General features: G+C 33.5%; 1 protein-coding gene across 1 annotated transcript; it reads right to left on the bottom strand.

Annotated features, from left to right (window-relative positions):
* Window positions 1-129: 129 nt before the first annotated feature.
* Window positions 130-26,995, bottom strand: LOC132747110 (sodium- and chloride-dependent betaine transporter-like). The gene is made up of 13 exons (XM_060736425.1): window positions 26,524-26,995; window positions 21,157-21,309; window positions 16,591-16,717; window positions 14,995-15,127; window positions 12,871-13,005; window positions 7,731-7,834; window positions 6,053-6,180; window positions 5,598-5,710; window positions 3,297-3,428; window positions 2,223-2,322; window positions 1,853-1,953; window positions 1,325-1,495; window positions 130-613 (listed from the first exon to the last, which is right to left on the bottom strand). The coding sequence occupies exons 1-13, from the start codon at window positions 26,879-26,881 to the stop codon at window positions 458-460; spliced, it is 1,911 nt and encodes a 636-aa protein (XP_060592408.1). The 5' UTR covers window positions 26,882-26,995; the 3' UTR covers window positions 130-457.

Raw genomic sequence — 26,995 nt, forward strand, 5'->3', positions numbered from 1 at the left:
GGTATATGCTGACTGATTCAGATTTTACATTACTGACAAGGTGTTCCTCCACCAGTAAAACTGGAAAGTCGTCATGTGACCATTCAATGTCAGTGCAACTTTAACCCGACAACAACAACAACAACAACCTGACTGAGATGTTTTATTAGTTATGACAACAGGCTATTTATGTTAAAATTGATTTAATTTTCAAAACATCACTTAACTGACAAAGCAGTACTTTTATTGGTTTACATATTGCAGTAAGCAGCGATAACAACATATTTTCTATACTCCGATATACATGTATTAAATATTTGATACTTTGATACAAAGAATAATATTATTTACATTGAGCTATACAATCGATATTTTTCACAGTAACACTTATTTACAGCAGTGTTTGAACACACTATCACTGGATATAATGATTACAGTCGAACGTGTTAAAACCAGGACGTGTTTAAGCCAGGACGTGTTAAAACCAGGACGTAGACTTGTCCCCCAAAACATTTGCCCGAATCCTTTTGCAGAGCGTGTCTTCGTATCTGTACGGTTTAGATTCGTATATTTCTCGTGCTTGATGGTCGATTGGTCCCCATTTTTTAGATGGAGACAGCAAGGAAACTATTCTCTGAAGAAGAAAAGCAACAATATAAAGAGCAATTTCAAAAACAAGGTAAATTTATGACACAAATGTACCAGTACCGACCTGTATTTTACTTTAATGTTGTATATAAATAGCGATCTCATCCCATGGTAAATGTTATAATTCTAAAAGAAAATGTAACTTTCGTAAAGAATATAATTATGTGCCGCGCTATGACAAAACCAACATACATAATGGGTTTGCGACCAGCATGGATCCAGACCAGCCTGCGCATCTGCGCAGTCTGATCAGGATCCATGCTGTTCGCTTACAGTAGAGCTGGTCGCGAACGCACTATGTCGGTTTTGTCGTGACGCGGCTTATATTATCATGATGTGTTCTAGGAAGAAAGGCCTAGTATTTAGAATGAAAATGTTGTGGAGGGATTTAAAAATATCAGCAGATAAACAGACAAGCAAGCAAATAAAAAGACAGGTAATAAAACAGAGAGGACAACAACAATTTGATCACGGTGTATTGATTTAGGGTTTCATCGTTTAAACGAAATGATTGAAATCAGAGATCTGTGTATTACACTTATGCAATATATCAAAGAAAACATCGTGTTGAGTTTAGCGTTTGAAACAATTTAAGGGCCAAACATAATTATATAAGTCTGATTATTTGCGTTTAAAATTGCGGTGGTGTTCAGTCGCTCGTTTTAGTAAAATACAATATAATTGACCTTGAACATACCTTTAGAAATGAACCTTCAGCGTTCACAATTTCTTTCACCATGATGACAACAATTGGAATAAAAGGTATAACAGACATGGCCACGCCTATAGCTAAACTGTATGGCTGGTATACATATCCGTCCCCGTAATTCGGTGCTGTGTATGTCGCCAGAGTTATCAAGAATGCTATCTAAAATCATACGTGGTCGTTATCACGTAAAAAGTAAAAGTGTAAGTGGATTTATTACCACCCAGTTATCTTTAAAAAAAATAGAATTGTTTAAATATACAACGTTTTACTGACTAAACTTAACATATTTTTTCTTAAGGTATATCAGTAAGTTTCTTTTTTACAAAACGTATGCAAAATGAGAAAGGAGGTCAATATTTGTTTTGCTCACCCCACCCCCGAGATACAAATCAGTTTATTTAACAAATCGCAACCTCTAGGCCTTTTCCAAGAATCATAAGTAATCAGCAAAGTGTTTTGATTGGTTCTTATCACTATAGTTATTAACCAATGAAATGTCATTATAAAAATACATACAGAGAGAAATCCTGTCATGACAACACACCAAAATATCCTCAATATCTTTGATACTTGTCGCCCTGTCATCAACTCAATATCTTTGGCAAATCTGTCAGCTCCTAAAATTTGCAACATCGATAAATTTGTATAATTTGAATAAATAAAACATACTATGTATATGTTAACAATTTGAAAAGTGAGGCTTAGTATGACTTGCAGTAAAACGAGCAAAACGAATATCAAAACATTAGCATCATAAGTATTTGGAACAACAGTTTTCTTTTCCTAAATAACTGCAAAGTTTACTCATTTACTACCCATTTAGATAAAAAGTAATGAAATAACAGAATAAAAAATATATTAAAATAAATTAGAAATATAAACAAACCATAGATCCAGGTTACCATTATACATTCCAGAGCGGATCCAAACAAGAGAGCGAATGCGGATATGTACCAGTCAGAAAGTTGGAACAGAAATATTCCTCCCTACAAATATACAGTTTGAACCATTAAAGTAAAACATATTTATGGTGTCAGTATAGTTCAGTACTTGATGTCAGTTATTGATTGAGAAATAGAAACAGTTTATTAATGTAGTGATCACATTCTGTTTCACATTTTTTGTCCGAACATTTACTCATGTAGGTTACACGTCCAGATATTTCTCATATAAACATATTCAAAGTTGGCTCACCATTGTCAGTTATCTTTTACATACTGATGTTCATGTATATTATCATATGTTTAATTTAAGCATTTAATAAATTTTTATCACATGACGCTCCCTATTTCTCGAGACATTATATAAGCTTTACCATAACGTAGTTTTCAAGAATTTTACACAAGTAACATAACATCATTTCAAGCAATGACGCCAAAGCTTATGAATCAATTAAGTGAAAAAAACATAACTCGCACAAAACTTTAAAATGATAATTTTGTTTAACTTTTACATATTTAAAATGTGATGAAAATATTTTATTATAAAGTTAAAAGACCATTTTGGACGAATGCGATGTTATCACAATCATATACCATGAGATCTCATGTTAGGTCCAATAAATGCCAGTTTTTTGTTTCTATCAAACTAAGAATAAGAAGAAGTTCAAGCATGTCGGTGTAACGGAGAGACTTTATAGAATTATGACTTTATGATACAAACATTCAATATATTTTACAGCATATTGACTGCACGGTCATATTTTTATATTATACTTATTTAGAACAACGAAACATAAGAACAATGATATAAAGAAGTAAAAACAGCACAGGTTTTCGAAGCCTGCACACAAACATGACCACTGAATTTTTAAAGCGGTTGTGGATATCAGTATTTTATAGAAAGAGGGCACCATTCTTAAAGACATGCCATGGAGTCTTTATTCTACCTTTACAATTTTCAAAATCTGATAAAGATGTATAAATATATAGAACATAAAGAAGAAAACATTAATACTTACATTCATTGTGAGTGGCAAACTTAACAAGAACAACAACAGAGCCGTTCCAATTAAGACAAAATATTTACGTGGTAACAGTTGTTTTGGATACACATCCAGTAACGCTCCAGTTACTGTTTCAAACATACCAAACTGAAAATAAGACGAGTTCAACCTTTAACCTGCCTGATTTGTGTAATAGATTTGCCAAACGTGGGAGCTGGATCATTACATTCATATTTTTATGTATTTCAATAACAAAATATAAACAATAAGCTATAAAGCTTTTCTAAAAGTCAATAATCTATAATATGTTATCTTTAGATAAATCGTTTCATATAATTGTCAAATTAAAAGAATTAAGGTGGAAAATGAAATTTCCCGTCTATAGAATACATAAACTATAATGAAACATCTTAATACCTCTATATTCTAAGAAGGCTTTACAGTCATATGATGCACTTTTCCAAGATAAAATTACTGAAATACTTAGTTTGAACAACACAGAACTATTTTTTTTTTGCAACTAAAAATAAACTCTGAAGGCCGCTTTAATAGTCTCGAGTTTTGTCAGACTGCAATGACTGGCTCTGTACTAGTGGCCGATCAGTTATGTCATGGCAGAGTCAGTGTTAAAATGAATTATCATGGCAAAAGTCTAATGCTTTGAAACATAATAAATATACTCGTATAAGAACTGCAAAATCGAAAATTAAATAAAAAAAATGATTGTCACATTATTTGACAATACTGTCTCAAATAATGCTTGTGTTGCGGCAACCTGACTGTAAATAGCAATAGCTCGAATTTTTTCTTTGAAAGAGTCGAGCTTAAAATCAATGACGTGACATTGACGGTCATTGCCATTCAAAAGTCAAGGTCATATTCCAATTACATGTAGTTTAAAAACAAACGTGGATGTCTTAGTTAAAACTAGATCTGTCACTGTCATGGCGTGAATACCCCCGCATACCACTTTGTCAGAATCAACAGTGGCCATTTAGAGCTCAAGGACAATCTCCCAGCCAAATCTGAGGTTACTTGAAGCCAGCGCATTGCTAAGTTATGTATTCTACATGCTTCAAATGTGAAAATGACAAAATCAATACAGTGCACACATGCATTCTTTAGCATTTGAGCAGAAAAGGAGATGCGGAGGAAGGTAGTCTAGTACTGGTCTAACTGTCCAGGAACGATGGTTAGGAAACTACCCGCCTATATGACTGAAATACTGTTGGGAAAAGGCGTAAAATGCAAAAAACAAACAAACTATTAGTCATATACAACCTCAATTCCAAATATGAAGATTGTGGGTCAAAGGTTGCTTAAGTTATTGGGCGGACAATTTTTTGAAGTCAAAGTCCCTGTGATCTTGACCTCTGACCCAGTGACCTCAAAATTAATATGGGTCATCTACTAATCATGACTCTTCTCCATGCCAAATATGAAGACTGTGGGTTAAAGAAATCTTAAGTTATTGGGCGGACAAGCCATTTTTAGTCAAGGTCCTGTGACCTTGACCTTTGACCCAGAAACATCAAAATCAATACGGGTCATCTTCTAATCATGACTAACCTCCATGCCAAATATGAAGACTGCGGGTTAAAGGAATCATAAGTTATTGGGCGGACAAGCTTTTAGTCAAGGCCCCTGTGACCTTGACCTTTGACCCAGCAACCTCAAAATCAATATGGATCATCTACTAGTCCTTACTAACCTGCATGCCAAATATAAAGACTGTGGGTCAAAGGAATCTTAAGTTATTGGGCGGACAAGCTTTTTAAGTCAAGGTCCCTGTGACCTTGACCTTTTACGCAGTAACCTCAAAATCAATAGGAGTCATCAACTAGTCATGACTAACTTCCATGCGAAATATGAAGACAATGGGTTAAAGGAATCTTAAGTTATGGGGCGGACAAGATTTTTTTAGTCAAGGCCCCTGTGACCTTGACCTTTGACCCAATGACCTCAAAATCAATAGGGGTCATCTACTAGTCATGACTAACCTGCATGCCAAAAATGAAGACTATGGATCAAAGAAATCTTAAGTTATTGGGCGGACAAGCTTTTTGTAGTCAAGGCCCCTGTGACCTTGACCTTTGACCCCGCAACCTCAAAATCAATAGGGGTCATCTACTAGTCATGACTAACCTGCATGCCAAATATGAAGACTCTGGGTCAAAGGAATCTTCCAGTATCCAGTATCCAGTAACTTCGTTGTACGGGGGTATAATGATTGGCGTGTTTAGATCAATTGTAACAGAAGTACTATGACTTAAACAGGGAAGACATCTACAGTCATATTTAAGAAATAATATTTACCGTGCTATCAAAGGCAACTGTAATAAGCATGAAGAAGAAGAGGGCGGCCCATAGTTGTGGTAAAGGCATCCGACTGATGGCCTCAGGGTATGCTACAAAAGCAAGTCCAGGACCTGAAAATATATGCTTTATTATACGGGAGAATAGTAATACAATGTACAGTACTCGGTGTATAGTAACTCTACAAATATGCTTAGTTTTCGGAACTAATTATTTTTTCAACAATGAATGTCTGTATTGTGTAAGTTATTATAATTATATCTGAATTTTTGTGTGGTTTTTTTTTAACTTTCAACTGTTCTTGGATTTTGTACGCGTCCATAAGGAAATTGAATAAAGACACATGTCTACCGGGCCCGATATATTCTTGAGTAAATTTCAGAGATGGTCCTGAGTAGAGTTAAATGTAAACTAGAAAATAATTTTTGCTAATTTATTACAACTGGAAAGGTTACCTGATGCCTTGGCGACAGCTTCTACCGTCGTTCCAGCTTCCTTTGCCATAAACCCCATACACGTGAAAACCACAAGACCCGCATAGAATGCCGTAAATGCATCGGATGCCACGCAAATGGTTGTTTCACTGAATCAAAATGTTATCATTTTATAATAAATTTAGAAATAAATCTATAACATGTTAGGAAAAACAACTAGGTACATGTATTAGCTAACTTTTTCCGGATTATCGATAAAATTGAAATAATTAAAAAAGATAAACAACAACAGATCAACAGAAAGACCGTCCTAAGTAACAATTGGAATAATGGAATTGGGTAATTTATTTTTTAAGTTTGTTCCACAGAAGAAAACCAGTTCATTTTCAAAACTGTTATAAGACTTAACATATTTGACATGCAGGATAAAAAAAGTGTATGGAATGCGGGATAAAACAAGTGTATGGCATGCGGGATAAAACAAGTATATGACATTTGGGATAAAACAAGTGTATGACATGCGGGATAAAACAAGTGTATGACATGCGGGATAAAACAAGTGTATGGCATGCGGGATAAAACAAGTGTATGACATTCGGGATAAAACAAGTGTATGACATGCGGGATCAAACAAGTGTATGACATGCGGGATAAAACAAGTGTATGACACGCGGGATAAAACAAGCGTATGTCACGCGGGATAAAACAAGCGTATGACATGCGGGATCAAACAAGCGTATGCCACGCGGGATAAAACAAGCGTATGACATGCGGGATCAAACAAGCGTATGTCACGCGGGATAAAACAAGCGTATGACATGCGGGATAAAACAAGTGTATGTCACGCGGGAAAAGCAAGCGTATGTCATGCGGGATAAAGCAAGCGTAAAACAAGACTTATAGTGTATGGCATGCGGGATGAAACAATTATATGCCATGTGGGATAAAATCAAGTGTATATGACTTGCGGAATAAAATAGGTGTATGACATTTGGGATAAAACAAGGGTATGACATTCGGAGAAAACAAGTGTATGACATGCGGGATAAAACAGGTGTATGATATTCGGAATAAAACAAGTGTATGTGGCTTTCGGGATAAAACAAGTGTATGTGACATTCGAGATAAAACAAGTGTATGTGACATTCGAGATAAAACAAGTGTATGTGACATTCGGGATAAAACAAGTGTATGTGACATTCGGGATAAAACAAGTGTATGTGGCTTTCGGGATAAAACAAGTGTATGTGACATTCGGGATAAAACAAGTGTATGTGACATTCGGGATAAAACAAGTGTATGTGACATTCGGGATAAAACAAGTGTATGTGGCTTTCGGGATAAAACAAGTGTATGTGACATTCGGGATAAAACAAGTGTATGTGACATTCGGGATAAAACAAGTGTATGTGACATTCGGGATAAAACAAGTGTATGTGGCTTTCGGGATAAAACAAGTGTATGTGACATTCGGGATAAAACAAGTGTATGTGACATTCGGGATAAAACAAGTGTATGACATTCGTAGCAAACAAGTGTATGACATGCGGGATAAAACAAGTGTATGTGACATCTGGGATAAAACAAGTGTATGACATGACGTTCGAGCTTCCGTTCACTCATATTCATTGTAATTGCGTTGAAATCCATTGCAAAAGAAAGCTACAAAATGCATAGAAAATGTAATTATTTATCTTACACAATCGACTTCTGATGGAATTTATTATGACTCGCCATTGTTATAACTCCTCCATAGGTAGGTCCAAGAGAGTAAAATACCTGTATGGCAGCTTCTAACCAAACCTGACAACAAATTACAGACAGACACAAATTATAATAAAGATAAACATTTTATAACATTTATGGTGTTATCATTATTACCGGTAAAAAAGGCAACACAAAACAACTTGCATGAAATATGTTTCCATTTACGTAAATAATGCATGCATGATTTTGGAAAGTATTCTGTTTACATTGGAATTCAAAACGGATATTATCTGCAAGTGTTTCTATCTACGTAGAAAATTTAAGTCCAAAAAAAAAGATAAAATAAGCTAAAAATATAATGTTCGAAATATAAAAATACAACCTTTAAAGTTTTACTTTTTTTATTTTGCGACTGTAAAAATGAATTTGTGTCATGATCAATTAAATAAATATCATGACTGCGAAATGGCAATTAGACGAATTAAAAGTTGTAAAAAGAAATGATAAAAAAGAAGATAAAATGTGTTCAAATAAGGCAAGATATTAACAAATAAGGCAAATTTACATACAAAGATTATTTAATTAAGATACAATAACCTATCGACGTTTACTTGAACACATTTTTCTATCTTCATTTGACAAGTCTGCATACACCATTCAAAATGTTCATTACATGAAGAAAATAAATTTTATCAAATTATATACAACACACACCATATGGATTTTCAACTACTAACTGATTAACCATAAACATTTCTTAAACAAAGGTGAAATTGTACTAAAGGACATAATTTTGTGATGATATCTATATATAATTAAATGTACCAATATAAATTTAAAACGGAAAAATTCCTTCTAAGAATTTGCATTTTGAAATTGGAGGTTTGTTTAAGCAAGCTTATGGAGCTCAATAATTCGAGCTTACATTTGATTTACATCTACATTTAATAATAAAAAATGAAAGATGATTTGTTTCTTATTTCTTTAATCTTACTCTGCGATTTTGCTGGTGGCAGAGTCGCCCCCCTGTCGGACATCGAGGCTTCTCCCGCCTGTCTGTGAAATTCAAAAGTTGATTAGAATTTAGAAGTATATAAAAGTTTAATAAACTTCAAGTAATACAATCTAACTGCTAACACCGAAATAAATATGAATGTACACATGTACTATCTTATTTTTGTACTTCTTTGCAAAGAACAATACAGCTGTTTGCCAAATGGTTGAAAGCCAAATAGGTTTGGTTGGTGTGATTTGAGTAGGAGTGGAGAAGTCTAGGGGTATAATGCACGAAAGACCGGTAGGGACATTTCAACTTCATCAATTACCGATTTCATCTTCGTGAATTTTATCGTCGTGAATTCACGTTTTCAACATACGGAATTCACGATTTCAACTTAATTAATTCACGATTTCAACTTCACGAATTCACAGTTTCTGTGTATTCATGAAGTTAAAATTGTGAATTTGTGAAGATAAATCCGAGAATTCAAGAACTTGAAATGTCACCAATGGTCTTTCGATATAATGCGTACAGTATACTTCAGTTTCTTTTTTTTTATTCCAATGACCAAACAATCAAAATTCTGTTTAAGGAACACGCCTTCATACATAATATCGAACTCTACTCTAGGTCAGATTTAAACATGGTTTGCCATGGTTTCTTTTTATAATATTTCTTGCAACTCTTAATCTTTTCATTGACAATGATTATTGTGTTACATCACTGAACCCAACAGTATGATACAAGTATATTAATAACATAGATTATTTGGTAACAGTCAAAATATAATCCAGAGGAAAATACCGTTACTGACAATAAACCACGTAACCAGATCTTCATTGTTAAAAAGTATTGTTATACCCATGTAAAAGTGCATATTTCTTAGTCCATTAACAGTAAGACTTTTTCCAATTGGCTAATGGGACATCAACATTACAAAAATAGTGAGGGGTAATAAAATATAATAACAGTTGACATTTGAATTGCTTCAGGACCGCAAACCTCTAAGATCATGTATTTTATCACCTGCTGTATTCCATGACATACAATAAGTATAAGTCAGTATGACCATGTTATAAAACCTGATATTACTAGCAGACGATAATTGCAGGGGAAACATACCAGGATGTATATCATTCCAGCGAACGTTTATCACCGTTTTGTAGAAGTTTAGTAGGTTACCGATATCGGAACTCTTTAATGTAATACTCATCATTCTGTTGTCATATCTGTTTTTGTAAAAAAAATGTTTCTCATGAAAGCTAGCTATGCAGATATTTTATGACGTCTCTCCTTTTTTCCAGAAAAGATTTCATGTTTATTTTTCGTGTTTATAAATTGCAACATTGTGAGTTATTTGTATCAAATAAAAAATCACTTATTTCCTTTTTTTAAAAAATAATATCTGATAGCACTATTCCATGTTACTCCATTCTAAATGATTCTAGTACTTAACCGCCATTTCTTTTTAATTAATATTGTTTTCCTCAAACATACTAATGATTAATTGAATACATGTACCACCGTTAATTTCTTTTTAATTAATTAATATTGTTTTCCTCAAAAATACTAATAATTATTTGCATACCACCATCCGAAACTAACGAAATATGGTAACAACAACAATGCTAACATTACTAACGGCAATCGTTATCAATTCATGCGCGTCAAAACTCCAAACCGGTATTACATAACCGATAAACCGGTGCAATACAGTAGCCGATAAACACTGGCTAAGTCCGATAAACTAATTTAATAGATAGGTGCGGTCCCATTTTAATATCAAAGCACAGAAGGCGCTGAATTTGTTTGGGTCTCAGAATGTCAGAAAGGTGAAGGTTGTGAGATTATAAAACACTTTGTTTTTGTATAGTGCCAACAATGCTTTCCAGCGTTTTAATTGCAGTAGATTGGCTATAAAACTAATTGCAACACTGAAATTCAATCCAATGTTTATTTGAATTAAACAATTTGAAAAAAAATTAGCTGCCTTAAATGGGATTTGAACTCTAGACCTCTCGCTTCCTAACCCCTCGGCCACGGTGTATTTATATGTTAACGGCCTGAAGAAAACCATATTATTCTAAATTAGGGTTTGTAACGACGCTTACTGTTGTTTAACTCTTGTGTAAATAATCATGGCGCTTACTATAAGCATGTATATCTATAAAGAATAAAACAATATTAGAAATCTTCGACCATTCGGGAATTATTTTGCTTGAAAATCCGTCTGTCATGTGACCATATTTACGCAGTGATCTCCCCTGATTTTTTCGCCCTAAGTGTTACATATAAAGGGAAGTAACCGCTTCAAAAAAGCGGACTACTTTCGACATTTGCAATTAACAGCATTAGAGTCTGAAATTTCGCTACCATTATTTGTTTGGTCTGAAGACCCAAACAAATAAAAAGCATTGATCAGTGTACTTTTGTGTAATAAACTGTATTTCATTCTGGAAATACACGGTAATTAAATATTTACATAAAAATACTAGGAAATAAAAACAACCTTATTTGTAGTTTGCCGCTATTGACCTATTTCCGAAATTTATTTTTTTTATTAAATTCATTTATTTTATTTCATTATTATTTGTTATTGTTAAAAGGATTTGTTTTGTAATATTTGGTTCCACTATTGTTGATTTACCTTCGGAAATACCGATCCTGTTACAAATCTATATCACTGGCACGCAAAAACCTTGTGTAAGGAAATCGGTTAACTATAATCATCGCGAGCTGTAATCTGCGTCCGTACTGATCAAGACTGAAGCATCATAAATGCATTTTTAGCTTCCAATTTGTACAGTGAATGTTCGCGATAAAACCATGCAGCATTACTATCAATATGTACGCATGGCCTGTAAATAAATCAAAGCGACAGGTCCTGGCAGATTCCCCACTGCTATCTTTTCTATGTAAATACAGACGGTGAATTGTTAACAAACTTATCAAAAGAAACGGAATGTTTGTTAGACACTTCATTTTTACATGAAAAAGGTATGATCTGGAAACATGGGAAGGGTGATGGAGGGATTATGGTAAAGACGGGAATACCGAACCCTATGAAAATCAGCTATCACCATGTTAAGGGTATAAAATTATATCTAATGCTGTTTTTGCTATTGTTGTTGTTTTTTGTTGTTTTTTTTTTCAAAGAAATTTTAAAAAAACTGCAAAATTATACTGCCATAGTCTTATTTCTTCCATACATGAAATTTTAAAATTATTCTTTTTCCAAATTAAAAACTCAAGGCAACACAGATATAGCTTTATACACTGTTACTTTCTAAAAATAGAATTTGCAAGTGAGGGAAGATCTGGAGGTGAATTTACTCAATAGGAAGAGGAAAAACTGAATAACAACTATCTATTTGCTTTAATTTGCATAGCAGAATATAATAATGAAATCCTTTATTGCAAAATGTATATGACTTTTACATGTACACGCACTCTTTATAATTGTATGGGCTTAGCGTCACTTAAAGCAAAGTTAAATAAGCTGTCCTTGATAAACCAATGCCATTTATTAGATAATGCATGAAATGACACTTAAATGAAAAGCGAAATCAATTATTTGACCTTCACGGTGAACTGTAATGACCCATTACTCTGAAGCGCTTATATTAGGCAAGTTCATCGACGATGCAAACAAATATATTATAATGCTGGTCAATTACTTTGCAAACATAAATTAAAATCGAATGAAAATAGAAGCAAAGACGCAAGTTGGTCCGTTAAGTATAAATCTGTTATAAAATCAGGCTGTTAAAATAAAATGTCCGTACAAGTTATGTGTAGATTTAGTTAAATAAAAACTTCTCTGCGATGTTACTGGAAGTATTTTCAATGTTATTCGTGTATTAATATTTGAATTTAAGAGGACAGAAATCCATTTTGTCTTTTAACGTTGCTCCAGTTTCAGAACAAGTAAATTGTGAAATCTATCAGCAACACAACTATTCTAACTGATCTGGAATTTCAGTCTTCTAAAAAGAGAGGACAATAACTACCTTCATCATTAAAACTAGAATGCGGTGTAATAATTATCTAATTAGCTAGAACTGGTATTTCTCAAAAGAAAACGTCTGTCTTTCACCGACACGGTCAGAATGAAACATGTAAATATTTATACCTGAGGTGAAGCAAGTTTTTCAAAATCTGGTGTTATATACCAAATAACTCCGTCTACAGCCCCGTCCAACATGAGTCCTCGGATTAACAGAACCGTTAGTAACACGTATGGTGCCGTGGCAGTGACATAAACAACCTGTACAAATTATAGAATTTGATTTACAAATTGGAGTGTTTCCAGATTTTGAAGTAACAATATAAAGAGCAATCGGAACTCCTCGACTAATATTTATAATAGCCTCGGACTTATACGTATACTATGTGTTTTTAGATGTAAACAAAAGCAGAGAGTGTAATCTCTGATAATGTATAACGAATGTATATTTGACATCAAAAAGGAAAGTAAAGTATGTTTCGGTAAAATTATGTTTAAGCATATGTCTGACAATCATAATCAATTCAAAAACGCTCCCTGATGCACATTTATGAACAAATCCGAATTAATGTCAACAGGCAGACATTTTGTACTTACAGTTTTTACAACCACCATAATAAATATATAGATAATGTACTGTTTACTTATTTACTTAATTTAGGTGAACCTTTATTCGCTTTATTGGAATAATTAAAGTCAACAACATCCAGCATTAAATTACCGTTTATTTACATTTGTTAAGTTTTTTAGGGTAAGTAAGACCGAAATATTGTATTCTTGCTATTGTTTTGAGGTCCTTTATCGGAAGTTTGATGGAAAACGCCGAGAAGATGCGAATGTTTAAAGAGGACAACTAACACGCTTCAAAATGAAACCAAATATCGGAAAATTATCAATATAAAATGCGGATGTTAAAAAAGAAATGTTAATGAAGTCTTTATCACATACATCTTTATCGTGTCTTGTATTTTATAATGATTTTAACTGTCATTCTGCCAGCCTGCAAATTAACCGATTTACAAAGATTGAAACAAGAACATATTACAATTATGCGCAGTACACTTGAAATAAAGTAAGCAAGAGACTGTCTAGTTTAAATCGACGTTACAAACATGCAACATTACAAACAATGTAAAAAATAGTCTGACAATCAATTGGAACACCTTGACTATTAATCATAATAACCTTTGACCTCATAAAGAGTTGAAAGAAGTTCTATCATGTGGCAAAACAGAGCGTGCGTGTTATCGTGATGAGAAGTAAATAAACATGTAAATATTTGACATCCAACGGTGAATTATTTCGGTTCAATTATGATTGAAAAATATGTCTGACTATACCAGAATCAGTTAAAAAAAAAGAAGTACCTTTAAAAAATACTTGGCTTTTACTTGCAAAAACTATGCCCACGAAGAAATGTTGGCAATACCTGTTTAATGATTTAATAATGACAGGAAAAACTTGTGCAAATTGCATACAGTTATGCAGGGCTGTCAGTAGAGTTAGTCCAAGAAATTGTACAACGTACTGATGTATTGTACTATTTCATGTAGGGGCAAAATCTTCCCTCTTCAACGTTAACACGTTACTTTTCGACCAAAGTTTCAAATGAGCATTTCTTGGATGAAAGTGATTTTCTTGGATGAAAGTGATTTATTATTGTTAAGAATGATAAACAATGTATCAAAAATATGATCAATTGTATTTTAACCCAATTTGACGTACACCGCCCCCCCCCCACCTCCAAAAAATGGTTAACCCGTAACCCCATACAATTTCACTATTGGGCCCATTAGCAAAGATCGGAAACGCTACCACGTACAATACATACGTATTTTAAAATGACCAATGAATTTTCTATTTATATTCAGTTCTTCCCTGTAAATTTTACAGGAAGTCAAAATTGATTTTAGATGGCTTTCGGCCGAAAAATGTCTATTGGCAACCAGTTATAAACCAAAACCGAAATTTTGTCAACAGGTAAACACTTTGTTCTTTCGATTTCTAAAAACAAAATAGTTAGTATATAAGTGATATACTTTTTTACTTTTATATCTATGAATTTACTTAATTTAGGTTTACTTGTACACGATATAATGAATAAACTCACTCAACAAATACTGTTTGTATACATGTTTAGTTTTTCAGTGTAGGTTAGACCCGTTATGTGTATTTTTAATACTATGTTCGAAGTTCTGATTGTCTGACAATATGCTATAAAATGTATGCTTCATTGCTGATATATATTACCTTTCCAAGAGATTTGACGCCTTTGATCAATGCCGCTACGACAATCGCCCAACCCACAAAGTTGCTGAGTACCAAATGCCATTGTATCGCACCCATACTTTCAAGACCGTCCGATTTCCGCAAAACATTATATCTGAAAAAGAAAGAAGAAACAAAATGGAGTCGTACAGATGCTTAACAATGTGGAAAATTACATACTGAATGTTCAAACCCATTCTAGCGTCGCTTAGTAACCGATTAGATGATAATTTTATGTATAAAAAATACGTGTAGTTTGTTTTCAAAATTTTGTTTTTAATGTTTGATAAAACAAGAATTTGTAACAGAGTTACCAACGTCCCCCGCCCCGGGGAAGTTATGAAGCATAAAATTGTGCTATTTCAAAAGATTGAGGTATGGATCTCAGGACATTCAGCCCAAAATTATGATCAATGCTAGATCTGCAAATGCAACAATAAATTTATTAAAGAAATAAAATGAAACACGGAAATTTAAAAATCTATCACGTTAAGCTTTGACCTCTTAGTGTGACATTGACCTTGGAGGTAGGGGTGCAGGTGTTGTACATGACCTATCGTCTTATTATTGTAATTATTTGTGCCAAGTATTTTCAAAATCCCTTTAAACTATGGAGAAGTTATAGATCGGACACAAAATATACCCTATTACAGACTATGTTAATCTTTGACCTCTAAGTGTGACCTTGGAGGTAGGGACCCATGTTTTGCGCCTGACATATCGTCTTGTTATTGTGATTATTTGTGCAAAGTATTTTTAAAATCCCTTGATCTATGAAAAAAGCAAGGGCTGGACACAAAATATACCCTATAACTGACTATATAAATCTTTGACCTCTAAGTGTGACCTTGACCTTGGAGGTGATGACCGGTTTTTGCGCATGACACATCTTCTCATTATTGTGAACAATTGTGGCAAGTATTTACAAAAGCCTTTCAAAGATAAGAAAGTTATGGACCGGACACGACATTTACCCTCAAATAGACAATGTTGACCTTGAATGAGCAAGTGCAACCTTGACCCTGGAGGTAGGGGTCTGGTTGTTGCGCATGACACATCGTCTTATTATAACAAACATTTGTGGCAAATTATTTCAGATTCCTTTGATAAATGACAAAGTTATGGACTTGACACAAAAGTGTGACGGATGGACGGACAGACAGACGGATGGACAGACGGACGTACGGACGGACGTGCCAACAATTGGGGTTTATGTGCTTTTTCTTTGATCTTTGTGTGGCATTTTTTCCCATAAACCAGTAAAATTACCACATAAACCAGTCGGTTTGTGGGATTTCCTTCTTTTTTAACTAAAATTATGGACGGAATGAAGCTCATAGACCATTGGATGTTCGCCCGGACAGACGGACGGAGCCTATTTCTATATCCCCCTTTTTTCTTCGAAAAGGCGGGGACAATTTAAATTGAAAAGTCAGGTATAACTAGATTTTGGATGCCATCTATTCTGGTATAATTTGTCCTAGAAAATATTGTATTACATTAAAAAATTAAAATTTTGAGATAAAACTGCTTTTTTTAAGATGAATGTTTAAATGTTTGCGTAGTACATGTACTTACAACCAGAATTCATTAGCTGGTGACGTTAATATTCCCGAAGATGTTGCGTTACTTGAAATATTGTACAGAAGTGACGAATTTACAATAACGCTGTCATTAACACCGGAAGTTGTTAGAAATGTTCCTTCTGCAATAAAACAAATATATTGTTACTATATTTTCATTGAAGACTGAAATCTTTGACCATATCGTAATTTAAATAATAAGAAGCACGGATATATGGTGGCATATTTCTGCCACCAGATAACCATATAACTAACTAAGTAATTAAGAGGTTAACTAGTAACTAGTTAACCTCTTAATTAACTAGTTAGTTATATGGTTATCTGATGGCAGAAATATGCCACCATACGAATATTAGTAAATATTTAGTTATAGAAATTTAACATAACAAGAACCACGGCCGCGCGGGGCAACGCTCGACTTTTTACTTTTTCTAAAAGCAAACAAAAGGTTTAAAAAAATTGTGGACGGAAACGGCATGACTGTAACAACACCTCTATTTTGTTTTCTTGGAAAAAATGTAGAGTTAAAAATAACAAGTTTTTGATAATCAGCCATTATCAGTTTATCATTAGTCATCATCTTGTTTGGTTTTACTCTGCAGGAAAGATCATTTGGCGACTTTCCAGCTTTATTGGTGGAGGTGCCCCTCCGTGCATTATTTCATTATTTTGTTTCATGAAATTATTTTATACATAAAGTAGATGCATACATGTAAATACATTTATATAATTATGTAAAATTCACATATTTCATAATGAATTAAATATTTTATTTCAAGCATTGCAGTTTAGTCTCTTTAATCATCTTAATCTTTCAGTGATAAGAAGTAAGAAACGCAAGTATACATTTTACCCTGTGTTTATAACCATTATAGCTTCTAATGAAACATAATATGCTATCATATCATTGCCGATGTAATGATATGTTATTTATGAAATCATCATTTAAATATTAGAAAATAAATATATACATTTTATTTCATTATATTGTATACTATCTGGTAAAAAGTTCATACAAACATTTGCCAGGTAAGATATTTTTGACTGACCATATTAAAGCAAAAACAAAACATAATGTAGAGACACACTTTATTTTGTTGGCGACGCAGGTGAGCGGCAGTTTAATGTGGCCAGAGGCTTTGTTTATATTTGTAAATTATATATCTTTACTGTATTATAAGTTGACAAATCATTGCTATTATATGAAATCTCTGTTCGGTTGTAGATGGAGAAATTTCCCATTTGTCAAGAGAATGTTAGTGATGGTACAACAGTTGTCGGACTGGAAACGTGGAGTGCCATACAAAATTTTGATGACAGCACATTCAGTGGAGTTGATATAAAGCTCATGTGCAATGTATAAAAGACTTCACAGGCCGCAAAAATATAGAAGTTATTAATGTATACTCTGTAAGAAAATTTAGATTTTGACAACAACATATTTAAAGCGCCCTCTATTTCAAAGGTTAAATATGTTATTTTTAGATAAAACGTTTCATATAATTGTCAAATGAAAATAATTAAGGTGAAAAATGATACCTCTAATCTACCAGTCCTCTCTCTTTATGTAAACGATCTTATATCTTTAGAATGGAATCTTGTTAATATAATATAAATAACACACGTGTTGAAGAATGCTAAACAGTGATATGATGCATTTTTCCGAGATAAAGTTAATGAATTACTTTGTTTGAAACAACACAGAATTGTTTTTTCCGACAAAAATTAAAAGCTGAAGGTTGTTTAATTTTAAAACCAGATGTATATTTTGCAATGTTATATTATATAGTATTCGTCATGGAATTGCAAAATAGATAAATAAATTTTGTAAGTCGATTTTAAATAATATCAATAATCGAAAAAAAATCATTTCGCCCAGGTCTCCCTACATCTCAGTGAAAGTACATGTTTGTGAAATCATTTCATCTCGTGAAGGTAGTCTTCTCATTATTTATCATGATATCGTACTCTTGTGGGAATTTAATTTTGATATATTACGCTAAAAAAAGTCATGCATTTGTTGCATGCACAAATGTTAATTAATTGTGTTGTTTACATGTCTCTAGTATGACAAATTTATTCATACACAATGTTTGTAAACTATCACGCATTTGTCAATATCACCACTGATGATAAGTGCAAGTCCTCATTATCAAGAGCAAAATAACTACTATCTATATCATTTTTCTTGGACAGTTCGAAATAAAAAAAACAAACGTGTTTATTTACATGGACGATTGGGAAGAACCATTTATTTGTTTTATACTCTATTGTAGTTTAATAAAGATTTTGCAGTATTATACCCATATAATGTAGGTGACTACCAACACCACTACGCTTTTGACTTATCTTGAGGCATGAATGCAATTTTGAAATTGACGTACTTTTTGAGTTCTTACGTATTTATAATTGCATGATTCATCTGCTAAAATCGTGTAATCGTGTGCTTAAGTTATTTTATAAGGTTTATTCTGCTGGCATTGTCAATTTATTGTGACGAGTACCTGTCAATTAGTTGTAAATGCATTATCTTTGGAATAGCTGTCCAATTTAAGTAATACGGAATCAAAGTACTTGAAGTATTGGTGAAAAGTGTACGAATTTGTTAATACTATATATTAATACTACTTTGTTCTCCTATTTGAAAAGTCAAACTGATGTGTTATTTATAAATTCTTGTAACACGCCAAAATGGTAACTTTTTAAATTTCGATTTTTTTCCAACATAATACAAACCAAGTCTGTCTAAACTGTACATGTATTATAGATATTTTTTGCAGTAAGATTTTTGTGCCTATCTCAATTAAGGAACGTATATATTTAATTAAAATGTGTGGTCTCCTTAACATCGTACTTTGTGTTTTCGTGTTTCAGCGTTTTCATCTTTGTCCCTTTGTGTTTTCGTCTTCGTCAATCCGTGTTTTTGACTTTTCGCGTTTCATATTTCTGTATTTATTGGCGATGGTCCTAACGGAACACCATATAATGGAGATGATAAATAGTTCCTTCTCAGCAATATTATAACTTTATGCACGTAAATTACACAGATAACGATTTGCATGTAAGTAATTACATGTTTAGGGCGATCAGACTCTAATATTTTGCTATTCCAATTTTACTGGAACTAACATCGCCAATTCTACGGGGTGAAAAGGTTAACAATAGCGTCAATTGCAATACATTGTATTTGCATAAACCATTTTTTGTAGGTTACAGAAATTTATCTCGAATGTAAAACACGACTGTACAAATTCTCTGTCTAATTAATTGTTGTCTGCCCCGTTGGCCAATCTCATAAGCTATTATATTAATATTGTCACGGGTGACGAGAACATCTGCTGTGTTATGTAAGAAATGAAGTAGACGTCTAGTTACATTAAGAAACGAAAGTTTATATAAAATGACTATCTGCTATCTATGAGCATTAAGAAAGGAAAGTTTATATAAAATGACTATCTGCTATCTATGAGCATTAAGAAAGGAAAGTTTATATAAAATGACTATCTGCTATCTATGAGCATTTAGAAAGGAAAGTTTATATAAAATGACTATCTGCTATCTATGAGCTATCTATATAATTGTTCTAGAACAATTCATAATCTGCTACATATAGATATGTGATACCCACACTTACCAACAGCAACCTTACATAATTTGAATGCTCATACTAAATCGCTTAAAAATCTAACAACACATTTTTTTCCCAAAAATATTTTATAAGAATAGGCAAATGATTCATTTGTTCATTAATTGTTTTATCAGTATTTGAAATACAAAATGCTCCCATTGTAGACAAATCCACTTTAAACGAAAATCCCATGTCAGGCCAATCCACTTTAAATATAATCTTTTTTAGTTTTATCTGCATCAAACCAGTATTTACTTCTTTAATGTAATACTATTTCTTTATTTCTCGACATGAACATAATACGCTGACTTTAATGTATATATTAAACATATATTTTTAAATTTACATAAGTACATGGGTAACTTTCGACAATTTATTTCATACCTTATAAAATATAACCGATCCAAAATCCATATCAAATTTTACTGTACATGAAGTAACAAAGTTCTGATAAAATGTAAAAAATGTTGGTGTAAAACAAAGAGGTAATTAAACATGGGATAGAACAACACTGATTCTATTAGGCTCGTACACATCTGCAAAGCCTATGTCAGTTTCTGCTCGCGCCATGTCCAATATAGCAGCAGTGTTTTCGTCCAATAGAATTCAGTATTGTACTCAACAATGTACCTTATAATGTTCAAAAGTTTTTATTAGTATCTATATTATTCTGTTATTCTAATTTGTATCATGGCTGAATATATCAATTTTCGTCCTTTCTTCGGCAGCAACACGCCAAATTACTTGTTTTCGTCTTATTGCGCGGCGCGATGTCGGTAGAGAAAAAGTTACGACAGAACAACAAGCCATATACTAGTAAACCGGTTGACACCTTGTCCTTCTTTCGCCTCTCTAACAAAGCCATGCAACAAGATGAAAACAGTGCATTCTCACAAATCATCCACGATAGATTAATTTTAATTCTGTAATTACCTCTACAGTTTTCAGTGTTCCACCAGTTTCCACACGTGGACCAGGGTAGCTCTGATTGAAAGGATTGAACAAAGTAGTACTGGATCCATCCCATGATAGACACGTAATACCAGAGTATGTCAAACGATATCATTACCATGAGAAAACCTATTCCTGTCAAATATAAATATATATCATGTATAAGCTAGAGTTAAAAATACGGCGACAGTATGGCAGAAATACTGAGAATGTTCTCTGCCTAGAAAGAAAATCATCTACAAAAGAGCGGTCATGAGTTCAAGCCTAATCGTGTTCCATTTTCACAAACACAAGTTTTACTTAACGTGAAATATATACGCCTGGTAAAAAACAGCTACATCTTTCAGAGGTGTAAATTGCTTATCGCTTCTTCCGCTCGTCGAATATAAAACGACCTTCAGCTTTTCTAAAGCTTAAATATGTTAATTTTTACCGACAATAATATATATAAACAATAAGGAATCCCCTGGATACCTCGAATCTACTGCTCCGCTCTCTAAATTAGTAAAACGTCACTTGTTTTTCCATGATGAATGCCGTTATAATCGTCAACAAAGGTTGAAGGTATAGCGTTGACTAATTATATATTTTTTGTAAAGTCTGCATCAAACATCGAAATTCATAGAATACTGTACCATGAAGATTTGATTAGCTTCAAGTGAACGTAAAATTGACGAATTTATGTTTGAACTGTAGTTGTTGCGGCATTTCCTACTTAGCAAGTTTAGCATTAAAATGGACTGTTTCATCATGAAAAATTGGTATTGCCTCATATTTTCACTATGTCAGCAAACCAATACCTTTTAAATAAATGTTTTATCTAGAATGTAATTAAAATCTAAATCAGAACTAAAAATTATTTATTAAATATATGACAAAATAAGATGTGACATCTATTCTTCAAGTCTGGCCTGCCAGGAAGGAGGTAGTCATGTCGCAAACAAGTTAGCTCTATAGTTAAAATTTACATAATTATTTCATATGCGCGACTTTCTTACTGTTATTTGCTCTGCTGTCATTTGAATGTCTTTATTATTTCTCTCACAGATGTGTTTTCTTTATCAGTTAGTACTAAATGAAGCCAGCAATTGATGGGAAATAAACGTGTGAAAGAATAAATACTAAAATTACGTACGTGATCTAAAGTCAGAAATTCGACATGCATGTGGTAGTAATTAATAAACATGGACATACAGGTGATTTCAACAATGTATTGCTATAGGAGGAGTTCATAAGGCGGGGATCAAGAGAGCTTTCGGGGCCATAGATCTATGGGATATTGGTACAAGGCGCAAGAAAAAAATAACCGTTTGTCTGGACCATGTTTGCATATGATTGTTTTAGATTAACAATAATTAATGCTTCAGACCTGACTAACATAAACGAATGGATTTTGTTTTATGTAATGTGTCAAAACCTCTAAAATGAGTTACAAGATATACAAATTGCTAAGAGTCTTACACCTCGATATACAGGAAGAAATTTTATATTTTAAAACTACGCAACATTTCCAAAGCAAGATCACAAATTGAATATGTGTACATTCTTTTAAAAAATTCAGTATGCCCGAGAGTTTGAACCGTCACATAGGATACTTCAAATAAAACCATAGCCCATAACCAAAGAACTATCTCCTTGGCGACATGACTATCTCCTTCACAGCAGAACTGTCACGCAAAATAAATATAATTAATATATTCCCTTAAAAAACTAAAATACAATCGTTCGATTTTGAAATTGAAGTAGAAGAACATATAAAAATAAAATTATATCAGTGACACAGCAACATTTACAATCATTTTAAGGTTTATGCGTGCGAAATTCAGTTTAAATTAATTTGATCATGATTGTTAAAATATTTCGAGAAAATTTCCCTTCCGTAACTTTGTAGTATGATATATGATGTCTTTCCAGGGCATGGGCTGTTTTGACTATTATGCATTCCTTGTTTTCAGCTCAAAATTATGTCATGTGTTTTTTTTGTTGTCACCTTACACACACAGCATGATGTAACATAAGCTTTTAGAGCCTCAGCTGTCACACAGAATACAATATAAGCTTAGCTTAAGCATGTTAGAGCCTTCATCTGTCACACAGAATGCAATATAAGCTTAGCTTAAGCATGTTAAAGCCTTCAGCTGTCAAACAGAATGCAATATAAGCTTAGCTTAAGCATGTTAGAGCCTTCATCTGTCACACAGAATACAATATAAGCTTAGCTTAAGCATGTTAGAGCCTTCATCTGTCACACAAAATGCAATATAAGCTTAGCTTAAGCATGTTAGAGCCTTCAGCTGTCACACAGAATACAATATAAGCTTAGCTTAAGCATGTTAGGGCCTTCAGCTGTCACACAGAATACAATATAAGCTTAGCTTAAGCATGTAAGAGCCTTCATCTGTTACACAGAATGCAATATCAGTTTAGCACAAGCATGCTAGAGCCTTCAGCTGTCACACAGAATACAATATAAGCTTAGCTTAAGCATGCTAGAGCCTTCATCTGTCACACAAAATGCAATATAAGCTTAGCTTAAGCATGTCAGAGCCTTCAGCTGTCACACAGAATGCAATATAAGCTTAGCTAAAGCATGTCAGAGCCTTCAGCTGTCACACAGAATACAATATAAGCTTAGCTTAAGCATGCTAAAGCCTTCATCTGTCACACAAAATGCAATATAAGCTTAGCTTAAGCATGTCAGAGCCTTCAGCTGTCACACAGAATGCAATATAAGCTTAGCTTAAGCATGTTAGAGCCTTCAGCTGTCACACAGAATACAATATAAGCTTAGCTTAAGCATGCTAGAGCCTTCAGCTGTCACACAAAATGCAATATAAGCTTAGCTTAAGCATGTCAGAGCCTTCAGCTGTCACACAGAATACAATATAAGCTTAGCTTAAGCATGTTAGAGCCTTCAGCTGTCACACAGAATACAAATATAAGCTTAGCTTAAGCATGCTAGAGCCTTCATCTGTCACACAAAATGCAATATAAGCTTAGCTTAAGCATGTCAGAGCCTTCAGCTGTCACACAGAATGCAATATAAGCTTAGCTTAAGCATGTTAGAGCCTTCATCTGTCACACAGAATGCAATATAAGCTTAGCATAAGCATGTTAGAGCCTTCAGCTGTCACAAAGAATGCAATATAAGCTTAGCATAAGCATGTTAGAGCCTTCAGCTGTCACAAAGAATGCAATATAAGCTTAGCTTAAGCATGTTAGAGCCTTCAGCTGTCACACAGAATGCAATATAAGCTTAGCATAAGCATGTTAGAGCCTTCATCTGTCACACAGAATGCAATATAAGCTTAGCATAAGATGTTAGAGCCTTCAGCTGTCACACAGAATACAATATAAGCTTAGCTTAAGCATGTTAGAGCCTTCAGCTGTCACACAGAATACAATATAAGCTTAGCTTAAGCATGTTAGAGCCTTCATCTGTCACACAAAATGCAATATAAGCTTAGCTTAAGCATGCTAGAGCCTTCAACTGTCACACAGAATACAATATAAGCTTAGCTTAAGCATGTTAGAGCCTTCAACTGTCACACAGAATACAATATAAGCTTAGCTTAAGCATGTTAGAGCCTTCAGCTGTCACAAAGTATGCAATATAAGCTTAGCATAAGATGTTAGAGCCTTCATCTGTCACAAAGAATGCAGAATAAGTTTAGCATAAGCATGTTAGAGCCTTCAGCTGTCACACCGAATGCAATATAAGCTTAGCATAAGATGCTAGAGCCTTCATCTGTCACAAAGAATGCAGTATAAGCTTTGCATAAGCATGTTAGGGCATTCAGCTGTCACAAAGAATGTAATATAAGCTTTGCATTAGCATGTCAGAGCCTACAGCTGTCATTTTCTATACATGTTCTTTTCTGTACGGATTCAGGAGATCTGAACAAAAAGACAGAGGTAATAAAACAATATCAAATCTCAATCTTATTTTAAATCCGGTTTATTTCATCGTAAGCAAACACTTTGGGGTTTAAACTTAACGGATACAGTCATGTTTAGGGCCCCTGGAGGAACATAAAGACTGGTTTAAAGCATAAATGCCTGACCTTTAAAACAACATTTCTAAATTAAATGGTTAACATGAGTAGATTAAAAACTTATTTTAAATATCTAAAGAGATATATTGAACACAATTAATTACGTCTTTAACAGAAATAATTTTAAATCATATAACAAAATAAGATTAATACCTTACCTATATTTAGATAATAATTTGTACACGATTTAAACGAATAAAAAAAAGATGTTTAGAAAAAAATACGATAATAAATGTCAAAAAGGACGACCTCTGAGTACTTTGGGTTTAAAATTACATATTTTACATAAATAAAGTATCATATGAGTCATTAATCCTAAAATTATTCATTTAAATGACAAACGACTTCCGGTCAATTTAACTTTTTTTCCATGAGACATAGATAAGGTTTGATATTCTCAGATATCATTGACGTGTATAGCCTGACAATAAAGGATGCGGTCTTATTACTATATGTATAAATTATATATTTATATCTTTATAATTTGAATAAGTACAATGAAATTTAATTTGGTTTTCAGCCTTTTACAGCTAGAAAAAAACAAACAAAATTGAAAAAAAAACAACAAAAAAACAAAAACAACAAGAACAACAAACAAACAGCAAAAAGGGAGCTAGCACTCTTAATTTAAATCAATAGCAATTTATTTTTGGTCCGTTTTCCAGAAAAAAATAAAATAACTTCTTAAATTGCCAACAGCCCTTCATAAATTTTATGTATAAACGTCGTGATTGTCCGTTGAAACACGCAGTTTAAAAAAACTGACTGAAATAACATAACGCTCATCAAGACATAAGCAGTACTGTAAGCTACACTTTGTAGATTTATATATACATGATGTTCAACTCAATTATGTACCAAACAATGAAACACCGACCTCACCCCCGTGAAATGGCGGTTTACACTTCTAAACCGCCGGAAAAATACAGGCTATATGTGGACACTCAGACAAAGCCCCTCCAGGGACATAGATCTACATCTCTGGCTCCACAAAAGCCAATAATTATACAGTCTTTTCGACATTTTGTTTTTTGGCGCCATAACGAAATCACCGCACTGACCAGACAGTGCACGGACAGGCAGAAATGTATCTCGTTCTTCCATCGACTCCTGAGACAAGAATTATAGTTTCACAATTACGTGAATTACATGCAAACTGTATAGCTGATGAAAATACTCAGTTGTGATTTTTTTATCGAAAGGACAAATTGACGAGCGAATGTTAATACGTTAATTTCAATGGCCAAAAAAGAGGAAAGAAGAAATGAAATAAACTAAACATGTTCACACTAACCTCTGAATAGCGGACAAAATTCAAACGCAGCTCCAGCACTCTGTCCCGTAAATTGTCCTAGACATACTTCAAGATAGTATAACGGTCCACCACATGTTATCATAAAGAAAAAGAAAGGGATAAGAAATGCCCCGCCCCCATTCCTGGCACACAAAATTGGGAACCGCCAAATACTTCCTATCCCCACCGTAAACCCTATAATAGCGAGCAGAAATTCCATACGAGACCCCCAATTATCACGCTCTGTTTTTCTTTCGCCATCTTTTCCCGCTTTCTTTCCAAGTTCACCATTAATTCCAATTACTTGTCCATTTTCTATAAAAGCACTGTTTTCACTATCAAGCGACTCGAGCTCCATGTTTTCTATCTCGCCGCAGCGGATTATGTCAGTACAATGAAAGAAATATACCTGAACTGAACTGTTTATTATTGCTAGATTGGTTTTACTATGATAACGTTTAGTAGTATACAC

This window comes from Ruditapes philippinarum, unplaced genomic scaffold (assembly GCF_026571515.1).
Source record: "Ruditapes philippinarum isolate M1 unplaced genomic scaffold, ASM2657151v2 ctg1391_1_1_1_1, whole genome shotgun sequence".
Lineage (NCBI taxonomy): Eukaryota > Metazoa > Mollusca > Bivalvia > Venerida > Veneridae > Ruditapes > Ruditapes philippinarum.

Bases quoted from the DNA above. Each gene is read 5' to 3' on its own strand.
- LOC132747110 (XM_060736425.1), bottom strand. From the start codon at position 26,881: ATGGAGCTCGAGTCGCTTGATAGTGAAAACAGTGCTTTTATAGAAAAT. The intron at 13,006-14,994 runs GTAATATATATC...TAATTTGTACAG, and splicing joins GCGTCAAATCTCTTGGAAAG to GTTGTTTATGTCACTGCCAC. The intron at 1,496-1,852 runs GTATGTATTTTT...GTATGATTTTAG, and splicing joins TCATGACAGGATTTCTCTCT to ATAGCATTCTTGATAACTCT.